This window comes from Eleginops maclovinus, chromosome 1, assembly GCF_036324505.1.
Source record: "Eleginops maclovinus isolate JMC-PN-2008 ecotype Puerto Natales chromosome 1, JC_Emac_rtc_rv5, whole genome shotgun sequence".
In the NCBI taxonomy this organism is placed as follows: domain Eukaryota; kingdom Metazoa; phylum Chordata; class Actinopteri; order Perciformes; family Eleginopidae; genus Eleginops; species Eleginops maclovinus.
Genome location: NC_086349.1, coordinates 7,390,481 through 7,404,154, shown reverse-complemented (window position 1 = coordinate 7,404,154; position 13,674 = coordinate 7,390,481). Strand labels below are relative to the sequence as shown.

At 40.7% G+C, this 13,674-nt stretch overlaps 2 protein-coding genes across 13 annotated transcripts in view; both read left to right on the top strand.

The window, feature by feature from the left end:
- Positions 1-11,047, top strand: part of ralgapb (Ral GTPase activating protein non-catalytic subunit beta) — a 28,550-nt gene extending 17,503 nt beyond the window's left edge. For 4 of the 11 annotated variants that reach the window (XM_063875381.1, XM_063875219.1, XM_063874975.1 and 1 more), the window contains 11 exons: positions 20-175; positions 343-408; positions 880-1,089; positions 1,294-1,452; positions 3,737-3,905; positions 3,994-4,116; positions 4,542-4,678; positions 4,958-5,066; positions 7,463-7,541; positions 8,030-8,178; positions 8,901-11,047. In XM_063875381.1, the coding sequence (XP_063731451.1) occupies positions 20-175; positions 343-408; positions 880-1,089; positions 1,294-1,452; positions 3,737-3,905; positions 3,994-4,116; positions 4,542-4,678; positions 4,958-5,066; positions 7,463-7,541; positions 8,030-8,178; positions 8,901-9,094 (1,551 nt within the window). In that variant the 3' untranslated portion in view covers positions 9,095-11,047. The remainder of the gene's footprint in view (positions 1-19; positions 176-342; positions 409-879; positions 1,090-1,293; positions 1,453-3,736; positions 3,906-3,993; positions 4,117-4,541; positions 4,679-4,957; positions 5,067-7,462; positions 7,542-8,029; positions 8,179-8,900) is intronic. The other 7 variants (XM_063875610.1, XM_063875531.1, XM_063875299.1 and 4 more) reach the window with 3 other exon arrangements.
- A 1,474-nt stretch (positions 11,048-12,521) lies between these two features.
- Positions 12,522-13,674, top strand: part of prex1 (phosphatidylinositol-3,4,5-trisphosphate-dependent Rac exchange factor 1) — a 90,918-nt gene continuing 89,765 nt past the window's right edge. For both annotated transcript variants that reach the window (XM_063881549.1, XM_063881541.1), the window contains exon 1: positions 12,522-12,880. In XM_063881549.1, coding sequence (XP_063737619.1) covers positions 12,737-12,880 — 144 coding nt within the window. In that variant the 5' untranslated portion in view covers positions 12,522-12,736. The remainder of the gene's footprint in view (positions 12,881-13,674) is intronic.

Here is a 13,674-nt window from a genome sequence, read left to right as displayed (position 1 = left end):
AATGTTTCTTACCTGACAGCAGGTGTTTGTACCCGAGGGCCGTCCAAAACCCAACAACGGTGTGGGCATCAAGTACAACGTGAAGCAGAGGCCCTTCCCCGAAGAGGTGGATAAGATTCCTCTCGTCAAAGCGGACGTCAGTATTCCTGACTTGGATGACATTGTCAGTAAAGAGGTGAGATCTGCTTCCTGCTGAAACCCTGTCATTGACATTGTATCCACATAATTCATCAATACAGGATTACATTCTACTTCAGGCACAAGATTGTTTGATGTCATGGCTATAAATAAAACTAAAGACTGAAGTGATCCCTCATATTATGTGTTATCATACAAACTCAGGTGTGTTGTATGGGCTGGTTGGAAGAATCAAGAGCTACAAATGCACTGATCAGTAATGTCCCACATGTGAGTTGTTGGAGATATGGCGTTCACTTTGGTGACTCTTGGGGGGAAAAAAAGGGGTCAAATCAACTGGTTTGGTGGAAGACATGCAATGATTTTAGATGGTGTAAGGTTTTGCAATCCAATTCAACACCCTTGCAATAATTATAAGCTTTTCATTTAAAACCGCAGTGTGAAAAGTGACCACTGAGTTGAATCAATACCACTTCTCACAGATTAAAAGCTTCAAAAATAGGGAATCTTTGCAGAGATATTGTTCTTGGATTGGATTAGATTGTGCAGGTTAGCTGTTTTTTCCAATAAAATGTTTGATACATAGTTTTGAAGCACAGGTGCACACTTTTATTGACTTTAGGAGGTCACACTTCAGTGTTTGGACTGGGTCTTCATGGGGTAATGCTGGATGTATCCAATCAGGTGCCATTCATCAGCAACGGTGTCTTAAAATCTGCCCACCCTCTTCTTCTTCGTTAGCTGGAACTGCAACATGACAAGCTTCGGGCTCTGATGACAAAGCAGATGGAGTACGAGAACTCCCTGGAGCGACACAGCGAGGAGATCTGGAAGTCCAAGCCTTACCCCGACCCTCAGACGGACTGCAAACCCCCGTCCCCCGCGCAGGAGTTCCAGACAGCTCGCCTCTTCCTCTCACACTTCGGCTTTCTGTCTCTGGAGGCGCTCAAGGTTGGTAAACATGATTGGTTGATGAGAATACTCTTAATTTAAAGTCCTCCAGCTACTAATACTTAACTTTACTTTTGCATTGAACTCCATTTAAATACGTGGACTATTGAAAATGATTCTGTTCTGTACAACATTTATGATGCGTGTACAGGATAGGTATTATGATTCATTTAGAATTTGTGTGCTTTAATGTATCATTGATAGGAGCCAAACAACAGTCGTCTACCTCCTCATCTGATTGGCCTGGAGTCCTCGTTGCCTGGGTTTTTTGATGACATAAGCTACCTGGACCTGCTTCCATGCCGACCATTTGACACCGTCTTCATTTTCTATGTGAGGGCCGGACAGAAAAGCAGCCCGGAGGTAAGGAGACTCGCAACAGAAATAAAACAGGATAGTAAATAACTGATACGCTGCATAACATTTAATTTCCAGCAGTGGCTCAGTAAGTAGGGGCTTGGACTGGGAATCGTAGGGTCACCGGTTCAAGTCCCCGAACAGACTTGAAATATGTAAAGTGGACTGCTACTTGGAGAGGTCCCGGTTCACCTCCTAGGCCCTGCTGTGGTACCCTTGAGCAAGGCACCAGACACCTCCAATCCCCCCTCCCCATTGCTCCCCGGGCGCTGCACAATAGCTGCCCACTGCTCCTAGTACTAGGATGGGTTAAATGCAGAGGAGGAATTTCACTGTGTGTGCTCTGCTGTGTGCATGTACAGTGGGGCAAAAAAGTATTTAGTCAGCCACCAATTGTGCAAGTTCTCCCATTTAAAAAGATGAGAGAGGCCTGTAATTTTCATCATAGGTACACTTCAACTATGAGAGACAGAATGAGAAAACAAAATCCAGGAAATCACATTGTAGGATTTTTAAAGAATTAATTTGTAAATTCCTCGGTAAAATAAGTATTTGGTCACCTACAAACAAGCAAGATTTCTGGCTCTCACAGACCTGTAACTTCTTCTTTAAGAGGCTCCTCTGTCCTCCACTCGTTACCTGTATTAATGACACCTTTTTGAACTCGTTATCAGTATAAAAGACACCTGTCCACAACCTCAAACAGTCATACTCCAAACTCCACTATGGCCAAGACCAAAGAGCTGTCAAAGGAGACCAGAGACTAAATTGTAGACCTGCACCAGGCTGGGAAAACTGAATCTGCAATAGGTAAGCAGCTTGGTGTGAAGAAATCAACTGTGGGAGCAATTATTAGAAAATGGAAGACATACAAGACCACTGCTAATCTCCCTCGATCTGGGGCTCCACGCAAGATCTCACCCCGTGGGGTCAAAATGATCACAAGAACGGTGAGCAAAAATCCCAGAACCACACGGGGGGACCTAGTGAATGACCTGCAGAGAGCTGGGACCAAAGTAACAGAGGCTACCATCAGTAACACACTACGCCGCCAGGGACTTAAATCCTGCAGTTCCAGACGTGTCCCCCTGCTTAAGCCAGTACATGTCCAGGCCCGTCTGCAGTTTGCTAGAGGGCATTTGGATGATCCAGAAGAGGATTGGGAGAATGTCATATGGTCAGATGAAACCAAAATAGAACATTTTGGTAAAAACTCAACTCGTCGTGTTTGGAGGAGAAAGAATGCAGAGTTGCATCCAAAGAACACCATACCTACTGTGAAGCATGGGGGTGGAAACATCATGCTTTGGGGCTGTTTTTCTGCAAAGGGACCAGGACGACTGATCCGTGTAAAGGAAAGAATGAATGGGGCCATGTATCGTGAGATTTTGAGTGAAAACCTCCTTCCATCAGCAAGGGCACTGAAGATGAGGCGTGGCTGGGTCTTTCAGCATGACAATGATCCCAAACACACCGCCAGGGCAACGAAGGAGTGGCTTCGTAAGAAGCATTTCAAGGTCCTGGAGTGGCCTAGCCAGTCTCCAGATCTCAACCCCATAGAAAATCTTTGGAGGGAGTTGAAAGTCCGTGTTGCCCAGCGACAGCCCCAAAACATCACTGCTTTAGAGGAGATCTGCATGGAGGAATGGGCCAAAATACCAGCAACAGTGTGGAAACCTTGTGAAGACTTACAGAAAACGTTTGACCTCTGTCATTGCCAACAAAGGGTATATAACAAAGTATTGAGATGAACTTTTGTTATTGACCAAATACTTATTTTCCACAATAATCTGAAAATAAATTCTTTAAAAATCCTACAATGTGATTTCCTGGATTTTTTTTTCTCATTTTGTCTCTCATAGTTGAAGTGTACCTATGATAAAAATTACAGGCCTCTCTCATCTTTTTAAATGGGAGAACTTGCACAATTGGTGGCTGACTAAATACTTTTTTGCCCCACTGTATGTGACAAATAAAGAGGGTTTCATCCTCCGATTCTAATTTAGCTGATGCTTTTATCCAAAGCTACTTACGATATGTGTATTCTATGAAGAATACGTGGAAAAATGTGCCTATGATTTGCTACATCCTGTATCTGAAAATGTTGTATTATATTTTTAAATAATGGGCAAGGTGCAGTCGAAACAGATGGGTATTCAATCTACAAAGGAAGATGTATAGTCTTTCTGCTTCCGTTTTTTAATTACTTTTAAGTACAATTAGAACGAAATGGCTCTGTTTTACCTTGAAAACGTGCCGATGTTAACCCTAAACATTTGCAAAATCTCAGATCCTGAGGAATGTGGAGTCATCGTCCAGCGTCCAACCCCATTTCTTGGAGTTCCTGCTGTCCTTGGGCTGGCCTGTGGACGTGGGACGCCACCCGGGCTGGACAGGACACCTGGACACCAGCTGGTCCCTCAACTCCTGCTCCGACAGCAATGATTTCCAACAAACGGGTAATGCACATAACTGCCACTTATCTACATGTTGGATATTTCTAATAACCAAGACGATGCTAACTTTAGATTTTTGGTGACACTGTAGAGGACGCAGCTACTCCAGAGGACACAGGAGGCTCAGTGTTCAACGGGGAGAAGAAAGTGTTGTACTACGCTGATGCTCTGACAGAGATTGCCTTCGTTGTTCCTTCGTTATCGGAGAATTCAGGTCAGTATTCACTACTACTTTGCATATTGGCATTAAAACATGTTATTCAGAAAATATCTATCTTCCACCTCCCAACTTATTCAACACCTTGAAATGTATACTTTATTTGATCGTCATCCTATCATTTCAAAGTCATTTTTGTTGGTTTGTTGCAATATCCGATAAATATCAGCACTTTGGAAAGATATGGAATAGGGAAAATGCTTACTAAGCACCTTAACTTATCATATTAGTTTGTCGGTGACAATCGGTTGTTTTGGGGAAAAGTCAAATAGTGTGTAACTCTAAATGTTGTGGTTGCTAGGAATTGTGGGACGGCATTATCTCCTTAAATTCGTATAGATGGCCCAGTGTGTCCTATGCTAAAGAAGATGATAAGTTTCCCAGTTGACAGAGTTGCCGTCTGTCCCTTTGTCGTTCCCCAGAGGAGTCGTCAAAGCACAGCGACTCCACCGTGGAGGCCGACACTAACGCAGACATCGTGCCCGGCTCACTCAAACAACCCAATCTCACACTGGAGCTGTTCCCCAACCATTCAGAAAACCTGGAGTCTGCCAAAAAGGTAACGTTGACTTCTTGTGTTTATATCATATTTTATTCTTTTTATTTTATTTGTTCTTTTTTGGACATTTTCACTTTAACTCTGATATGTTGTTTTATTTTATTTATTGTTTATTTCATTTAATTCTTAACCGTTAAAACTGTCCAGACACCCTCCAGGATTTCCTCCTGGATAAATAAAGTCTTTCATATTCTGATCTGAACTGTATGCTGATACGTATTTGGAATGGTTTCATGTGGCGTTTGCTTTACTTTGCTGTGTTTTGTGCTCTTTCTGCAGCTGAGTCCTTTGGTGAAATCAAAGAGGTCGTCCACTGGAAAGTCTTTCCCACCTCTGGGTCCTGAGACCAAGGTGTTCGTGGTCTGGGTGGAGCGCTTCGATGATATCGGTAGGCGAAAACTCTTTGACCCTCTTTTCCATTAAGAAAAATCATATATGGTCTCCATAGATTATTGGTTTTCTTTTTCTATCATTTTTCTCTTGTTAACACAAGTTCTTGAGGTTTAACATAGTCAGACTTTTAGTTATTTTAAATCATTTGAGTTACTTTTACATACTTTATTAAGTATATTACTGTATGTGTAACACATTATGTTTGCATTGTTTGGTCATTATTGCAATATACAGACATGTTGTATATCATAGTACATTGTGCACATTTTACCTTCTTATAGTTGTATACAAATGTGAATTCTATTCTATTTTATGTGATATTCTTTTGCATATTCTTACTTTAACTACTTTGTTTATATGCATGTTTTTATTCTTTTTTAATGTATCTTTTATTACATTCTGAAATAGAGAAACAGAAACCCTGGATAGATCAAATATTTGTATTAATGCTTATCGAAAAGATAATTAGCTAATGTATATTCCTATGTCTATACTAGAAGAATTGTCTGTTTTACATATTTTAATTATATATACAGTGGGGCAAAAAAGTATTTAGTCAGCCACCAATTGTGCAAGTTCTTCCATTTAAAAAGATGAGAGAGGCCTGTAATTTTTATCATAGGTACACTTCAACTATGAGAGACAAAATGAGAAAAGAAAATCCAGGAAATCACATTGTAGGATTTTTAATGAATTAATTATAAATTCCTCGGTAGAATAAGTATTTGGTCACCTACAAACAAGCAAGATTTCTGGCTCTCACAGACCTGTAACTTCTTCTTTAAGAGGCTCCTCTGTCCTCCACTCGTTACCTGTATTAATGGCACCTTTTTGAACTCGTTATCAGTATAAAAGACACCTGTCCACAACCTCAAACAGTCATACTCCAAACTCCACTATGGCCAAGACCAAAGAGCTGTCAAAGGAGACCAGAGACTAAATTGTAGACCTGCACCAGGCTGGGAAAACTGAATCTGCAATAGGTAAGCAGCTTGGTGTGAAGAAATCAACTGTGGGAGCAATTATTAGAAAATGGAAGACATACAAGACCACTGCTAATCTCCCTCCATCTGGGGCTCCACGCAAGATCTCACCCCGTGGGGTCAAAATGATCACAAGAACGGTGAGCAAAAATCCCAGAACCACACGGGGGGACCTAGTGAATGACCTGCAGAGAGCTGGGACCAAAGTAACAGAGGCTACCATCAGTAACACACTACGCCGCCAGGGACTTAAATCCTGCAGTTCCAGACGTGTCCCCCTGCTTAAGCCAGTACATGTCCAGGCCCGTCTGAAGTTTGCTAGAGGGCATTTGGATGATCCAGAAGAGGATTGGGAGAATGTCATATGGTCAGATGAAACCAAAATAGAACTTTTTGGTAAAAACTCAACTCGTCGTGTTTGGAGGAGAAAGAATGCAGAGTTGCATCCAAAGAACACCATACCTACTGTGAAGCATGGGGGTGGAAACATCATGCTTTGGGGCTGTTTTTCGGCAAAGGGACCAGGACGACTGATCCGTGTAAAGGAAAGAATGAATGGGGCCATGTATCGTGAGATTTTGAGTGAAAACCTCCTTCCATCAGCAAGGGCACTGAAGATGAAGCGTGGCTGGGTCTTTCAGCATGACAATGATCCCAATCACACCGCCAGGGCAACGAAGGAGTGGCTTCGTAAGAAGCATTTCAAGGTCCTGGAGTGGCCTAGCCAGTCTCCAGATCTCAACCCCATAGAAAATCTTTGGAGGGAGTTGAAAGTCCGTGTTGCCCAGCGACAGCCCCAAAACATCACTGCTTTAGAGGAGATCTGCATGGAGGAATGGGCCAAAATACCAGCAACAGTGTGTGAAACCTTGTGAAGACTTACAGAAAACGTTTGACCTCTGTCATTGCCAACAAAGGGTATATAACAAAGTATTGAGATGAACTTTTGTTATTGACCAAATACTTATTTTCCACAATCATTTGAAATTAATTCTTTAAAAATCAGACAATGTGATTTCCTGGATTTTTTTTTCTCATTCTGTCTCTCATAGTTGAGGTATACCTATGATAAAAATTACAGGCCTCTCTCATCTTTTTAAATTGGAGAGCTTGCACAATTGGTGGCTGACTAAATACTTTTTTGCCCCACTGTATATTTATTTTTTAACTAATTTTTACTCTGTAGAGTGTCTTTGAGTTTCTAGAAAAGTGCTCTATAAATAAAATGCATTTATTGTTATAATAATGATATCTGTAAGTATACATATATATTGTTCTCAAACATATTGTTATAAAAGTACTGGTCCTCTGTAGCTTTAACATTTGACTGTAGAATGTTTTCTTTTTCTGTGTGTGTATGTGTCCAATGGATCAAGTTTCATGAACGTCATTGTGTTTGTGTTTTTAGAGAACTTCCCTCTATCTGATCTCTTGGCGGAAACCAGCACGGGCTTGGAGGCGAGCATGAGCAACAGCACTTCCTGCAGGTATGCAGACGCTCACAGACAAAACACTTTGCAGGAAGAAAGGAGAACATATGGTTCATGAAGTGGTTTCTGCCAGGTGTAAAACTGAATTCAAGAAAAAAGAAGCATATCCGCAAAAACATTGTTTGCCGTCACTTGCAGGATAACAAACAAAGAGTGCAAAACAGGAAGTACAACATGCAGTGTGTGCAGAAGCAGGCAGAAATAAGGAAGTGTGAAGTAGCTTAAAAGAAAATTCAGTTTTTGTCAAACATCATTAATAGGCAGCTTGTTTTAGCCATCCTTTTTAAGGTTGGAAAGACTGAACTTTGGTTAGTTGGATTGGCATACCAAGGACCACAGACCACAAACCTCAAACTGATTTAAATGGAGAAAGAATTCCATTTTCTAAGTGGGGTCTGTCTGTGTTTTGTAACATCTCTGTGTCTTACATTTAATTCTATATTAAGTTATCGTCCGGCATCACCCTGTAATTCTTCCTACTGCAGGTCAGGGTTACTAGAGAAGGACGTTCCTCTGATCTTCATCCAACCTCTGAAGACGGGACTCTTCAGGATCCGGCTTCATGGGGCCGTGGGTAAATTCGGCATGGTGATTCCCCTGGTGGACGGCATGGTGGTCAGCCGCAGAGCACTAGGTAACAACTCATGGTTCTCTTTATTTATCCATCTCAATATCCTTTTTCCTCACAAGAAAAAACAGAGGCAAGAAGTCCCAGTGGATAACAGTCTCCTGTTCTGCTTGAGTCATATAAAGCTTACTAAATTATAATATGCACAAATAAATATTTTTTGGTTGGAATTCAAGAAACAAACTTCATTTAATCCATTTTAATGTTTCAATTTTGATTAACTAGTGAAATATGAAAAATTTGAGTGTTAAGCAGTACCATAAAAGGAATATTTTAAATCATTTCCCCTTTACTGAAGTGTAAATGTACCATTAATACATCATTTACTTTTCCATGTGTGTAATGTCCATTTTGGCCAGCACATGGCAACGTTTGAAGCCTTTTTAAAACGGCTCTGTGTTGCTTTTTGTAGTTTTCCCTTTCCTGTAGTGTGTGATATCGTTTTTTATGCATGTAAATGGTATGTAAAGGCTAAAATCCCAAAGTATCCTCCAGAGGGAGTTTTCTCTCCTACATTCTTCTTGCTTTTAAAAACACAAATATACACAAGCAAAAATAAATAAAATATCTCTATATATCTTTATGCATATTAACTTTGTCCCAATAGTTTCAGCAGTTACTAAAAGGACTTAATCCTGATAACCTTGTGTGTTTTCTCCTCCGTCTCCCCATCCTCCCCCTCCTCCTCCTCCTCCTCCTCCTCCTCCTCCTCCTCCTCCTCCTCTCAGGGTTCCTCGTGCGGCAAACGGTCATCAACGTGTGCCGACGGAAGCGTCTGGAAAGTGACTTGTACAACCCGCCTCACGTGCGGCGGAAGCAGAAAATAACGGAGATAGTGCAGCGTTACCGCAACAAGCAGCTGGAGCCAGAGTTTTACACCTCGCTCTTCCACGAGGTGGGGGAGGGAAAGCCTCACCTCTAACCTCCCCCCCAGCCCTGTCCTAACACTGGCTCACAAGCGCACATTACAACTTACACACACACATACACTCTCTCGTCCTATACTCATACACCATTTACTGTGCGTGCACACACACACACACACACACACACACACACACACACACACACACACACACACACACACACACACACACACACATGCAGATCTTTATATTTATACTGTACTGTTTGTTATTTATATGACTACATATATCAACACTGTCTGCCTTTGACTCAGAGAGCAAAGTGTCAAAAACCCATGCCACGTCGGGAAAAGCTGCATTTCTCTGTCGCAGCCACTCATTGAAGGTTTGAAGCTGAACAGTGACTGCCCCCCCACCTCCCCATTTAGAATCATGCTTCGTGGCAAAAAACAGTCTCTGCTCGTCTTTAACTGCAATAGTTACACTGTCGGCCTTTCTGAAATTGTAAAAAAGTGTCCTCTAAATCCTGTGATGCGATTGATTTTCACGATGCTTTGGTAATAGAGTTGTGTCCCTAAATCTGCATATCTGTTTTTGTTTTAATCAAACAGATTCGGGTGGATTTTTCTTCAATGAAATGCAAGCGTTATAAAAAAATGTTTTCTAATATACGTCTCCTGCTGCATTAGTGGCTTCAAGAAGTGATTGACAGAATTAACCCTTCATCTAATGTTACAAAAAAATCATCATTCAACATGCAGACACCTGCTGAAGTCTTCCTCACACATCAGGCCTCACACATTTGTTTATATATTTGTATTTGTTTTTTAGGAATCCTATGTTGTAATTTTTGACAACTAAAGCCTTCTCAGTCATCTTATCTCAGAACCTACTGCTGTGTGTGTGTGTGTGTGGTGTGTGCGCGTGCACACACACACACACACACACACACACACACACACACACACATATGCTTGTTCAACCAGTCGATTCATACACACTACAAGGAGTCACAGTGACCCCCATAAAAACTCCATGCACTGCAATTAAAGACGACTTTTTGCGCAAGACATAGCCCCTACTCCTGCTTTACTCTTGGTTTAATTAGAATGAGTTTAGCTACGGAACTTCGTTCATTTTTCACATGGTTATTGCCGGGCTAATTTGAAATGACCACAAAGATATTTTAGCCATATTTCCAAACCTTTATGGCACAGTTGAAGTGTCCTGCTCCTCCAAACAAATCTACAGTGATCTATTCAAAGGCCAACTCACTCCCTGCAGCCAAATGTGTTATACATAGCTTGCATTTTGGCTTATTATGTAATAATATATTCAGAAAAAATGCAGTTTATCCTTCAAACATTTTTTTTTTTGCTTCACTTTTTTTCGTTCACTCACTGTACTTCAGTTATGATTCAGCCCTCTTCACTGTCTGCCTGTAACAATGTGAATTTATTTATCACAGCGATGGAACAGGTCAAACTCCTCTTTGTTATATTGGAAAGTCTTAATGCACTGAGCACATTTTATGTTGATTTTTTTCTATTCCCATTGGTTACCTTTCGTGTCCTTTTTGTACTTTTGTGCATTTTGAAAGAAAACCCTGCTGAAGGAAGAGTTTTATCTTGTGAAATATGAAGACGAGGCGTCGTGGAGTTTTTAACCTGTCATGTCTAACTGTGTGACTCACTTTCTATGACGGTGCTTTGCGCACATGCCTTTTTTTGGAAGGAAAAAGTAACATTCAGTTTGCTTCGAAGCAACCACATACAATCAGTCATACATGCTACGTTACTCCTCTGACGTTTGATCATATTTAAAGATTTGCCATGTACAGAAGCGGAGGATGAATATGTAAATATATGATAGTGTAAGGCATTTAAAAGTTTGTCTGTTGCATTCCTCATCTGCAAGAAAAAATATGTATGTATGCAATTAAGTGTGGGAGCATCACAATGGGTATTGAATGTAACATGCATCAATTAAAACTATTATTGACATTTTAATTTCTGCCATTCCTAATATTTCACTTTTTGTTCACGGGATTGCTTTGAAAAAAAGTGTATTTTTAATTGACAGTCTTTTTCCCTCCAGAGGTAACTTAGGCTCTATATTTAGACTTAAATCTAAGAAGTGTAATAATTGCAGCCAAATTTCAAAGGATTAAAGGCAGATATTGCAGTTGCTCTATTATGAATATTCGCAGCACAATTAAAGTGCATTGTGGTCCAAGGCATTAGCGAATGTCTGTTGTGACCAGTGAAATAAGCAGGATATTTCCTCTATAAAAACAACCAACTGCTCCTGTTCGACCTATGCCAGTAGGTGTTGCCACCATGCCCTGAAGCTCTTATTAAATATTAACTGACAGGTTTTACCAATAAGTCTTTTTTGCACCCTTTTATGCATCCCTTTAGGCACTACACCAAGACCAGGTGGCATAGAACTGGTTTGAATTTGAAAAATACCATGGGTATTAATACTTCACATTACAGACGACACATGTCATGTGATAACTTATAATAAATGAAAGTGGTTTCTAGACCTAAGTGGTTTATGAAAGTGAGTTTTTATCACATTAGCGCTCTCATTGTACCAACTCAAATCGCACCTCTGTCTATATCCACCAGAGGGCATATTTCTCTTAATTTTACCAGCTCGTGCTCGCTGAAGGTGGGATAGGCTACTATTGTGACAGGTAGGGGGTTAAGTATTTAGCTATCTTGCTCAATTAATACAACAGTCACATAAATATGCGTGACACTTATTTTAAATACTTACTTTTTAAAAGGTTTTGGTACATTTTTCATGATACCTGAACGACTTTCTGATATGCGTTTCTGTGTAGTTGCAAGCATGTCTTGCTTTTCACCAAGAAGGGGGAATCTTAATTGAAACTTCAATGGCTATTCCACACTGCATATCATTAGCCCTGGGCTAACAGCTAACCTAGTCTAGGGAAAGCAGTGTGACAAGTATTTCACAGAGGTATCTGTACTGTGGCCATTTAACATTACATAAGACATTAAAAGTAAGTTATTTTGTTAAATGCTATAGGTAATTTATTTGAATCATTTATTATAATTATATCAACGTATAGTGTGTTTTAGGCATTCCCTGGAAGGCTAAGCAGGAATAATAAGTTTAGTTTAGTTTAGCATAGGTGGTGGAAGTACATTTACTCATGTTTTGTATTTAAGCACTATATTGACATAATAGTACTTCACTTGAGTATTCAAATGCTACTTTTAATCCACTACATTTTGGAGACAAATATTGTACCATTTACTATATTACATTTATTTAACGTTCATTATTACTTTTGACATATTACTGTTAAAGCAGTTCATTGATGTAACTGTTGTTGAAAGTTCTGTTTAGTTTGTGGGCTCATTCACAGCAGAAGTGAGCTGTGGCCCCTGTGTCTCCTGCTCCGGGTCCCTCCTCCTCCCATCCAGTCTCTCTCCAGTCTGCCTCGCTCCGCCGCTCTCAGCTGCTCACACAGCCGGGCTCTCTGCTTGTTTGGCACTTTTAGTGAACTTTATCTCCTGTGTGACCTGTGCAATCCTCATCACTACTTGTGAGAGGTTTTGGAAAACTTGGTCCTGCAAGATGGACTGAAGCAACAACTCGACAAACTGTGGATACTTAGTGAAATAAGAGTATTTCTGTAGAGAGCGACCTTTCTTTCCATCATGGAAGAGGACGACGGGCATCACGAGAACGGTATCCACGCCACCAAAGACTCGGACCGACAGCAGCGGCTCCGGCTTTGTGTTTTAAATGAAATGCTCAACACCGAGAGGGATTATGTTCGGACATTGCTTTTCCTTCAGTCGGTAAGTTTGGCATTACCTCTCACGCTGCTTTAAGTCACGTTCCGCTGCTACCTAAACGGGCAGAACCTTACGCCAAACCCCACTCGTAAATCTTTCACTTCAAGTTTACTGTGTCATTGAACATAAATATATGCTGTATTAGACAATTAGAGACATTTTATGACATGACAGACTTTAAACTTTATTTCGGCGTATATAGAAAACATTCATTGGCATGCTTTGCAGGATACAATTAACGTTTATATTCCCCCCTGCTGTAGTTTACAGGTTAGGTATGCCACTCAATCAACATCATTTTGTATTGGGGGTTTGGCGAGACGTTCTACACAAACACACACACACACACACACACACACACACACACACACACACACACACACACACACACACACACACACACACACACACACACACACACACACACACACACACACACACACACACACACACACACACACACAAGTTTTTTTCTTCTGGATATGTTAAATCCTGTTATTGTTTTATAAAAACAGGCAAAGCTGTGGTTTGTAGCTTTCTTTGCGGCACGTTGTGTTATTCACTCAGTTTTATATTGACAGCTTTATTCTTACTGGGCAGCCTAGATATGCTGCATGCTCTATTCAAATAGAAATGTCAGAAACAAATGTATTGGTGGATTTGCTACAGTTTAAGTAAAGGGTTTTCCACATGGGCATGAATGCTTGGGGGCATCCTTCACACCTCTCCATTGTGTGTTAAAGTACACGTTCAAAACAATCAAAAGGGAGCTCAATCCACACTGGCTTTAGAAATTA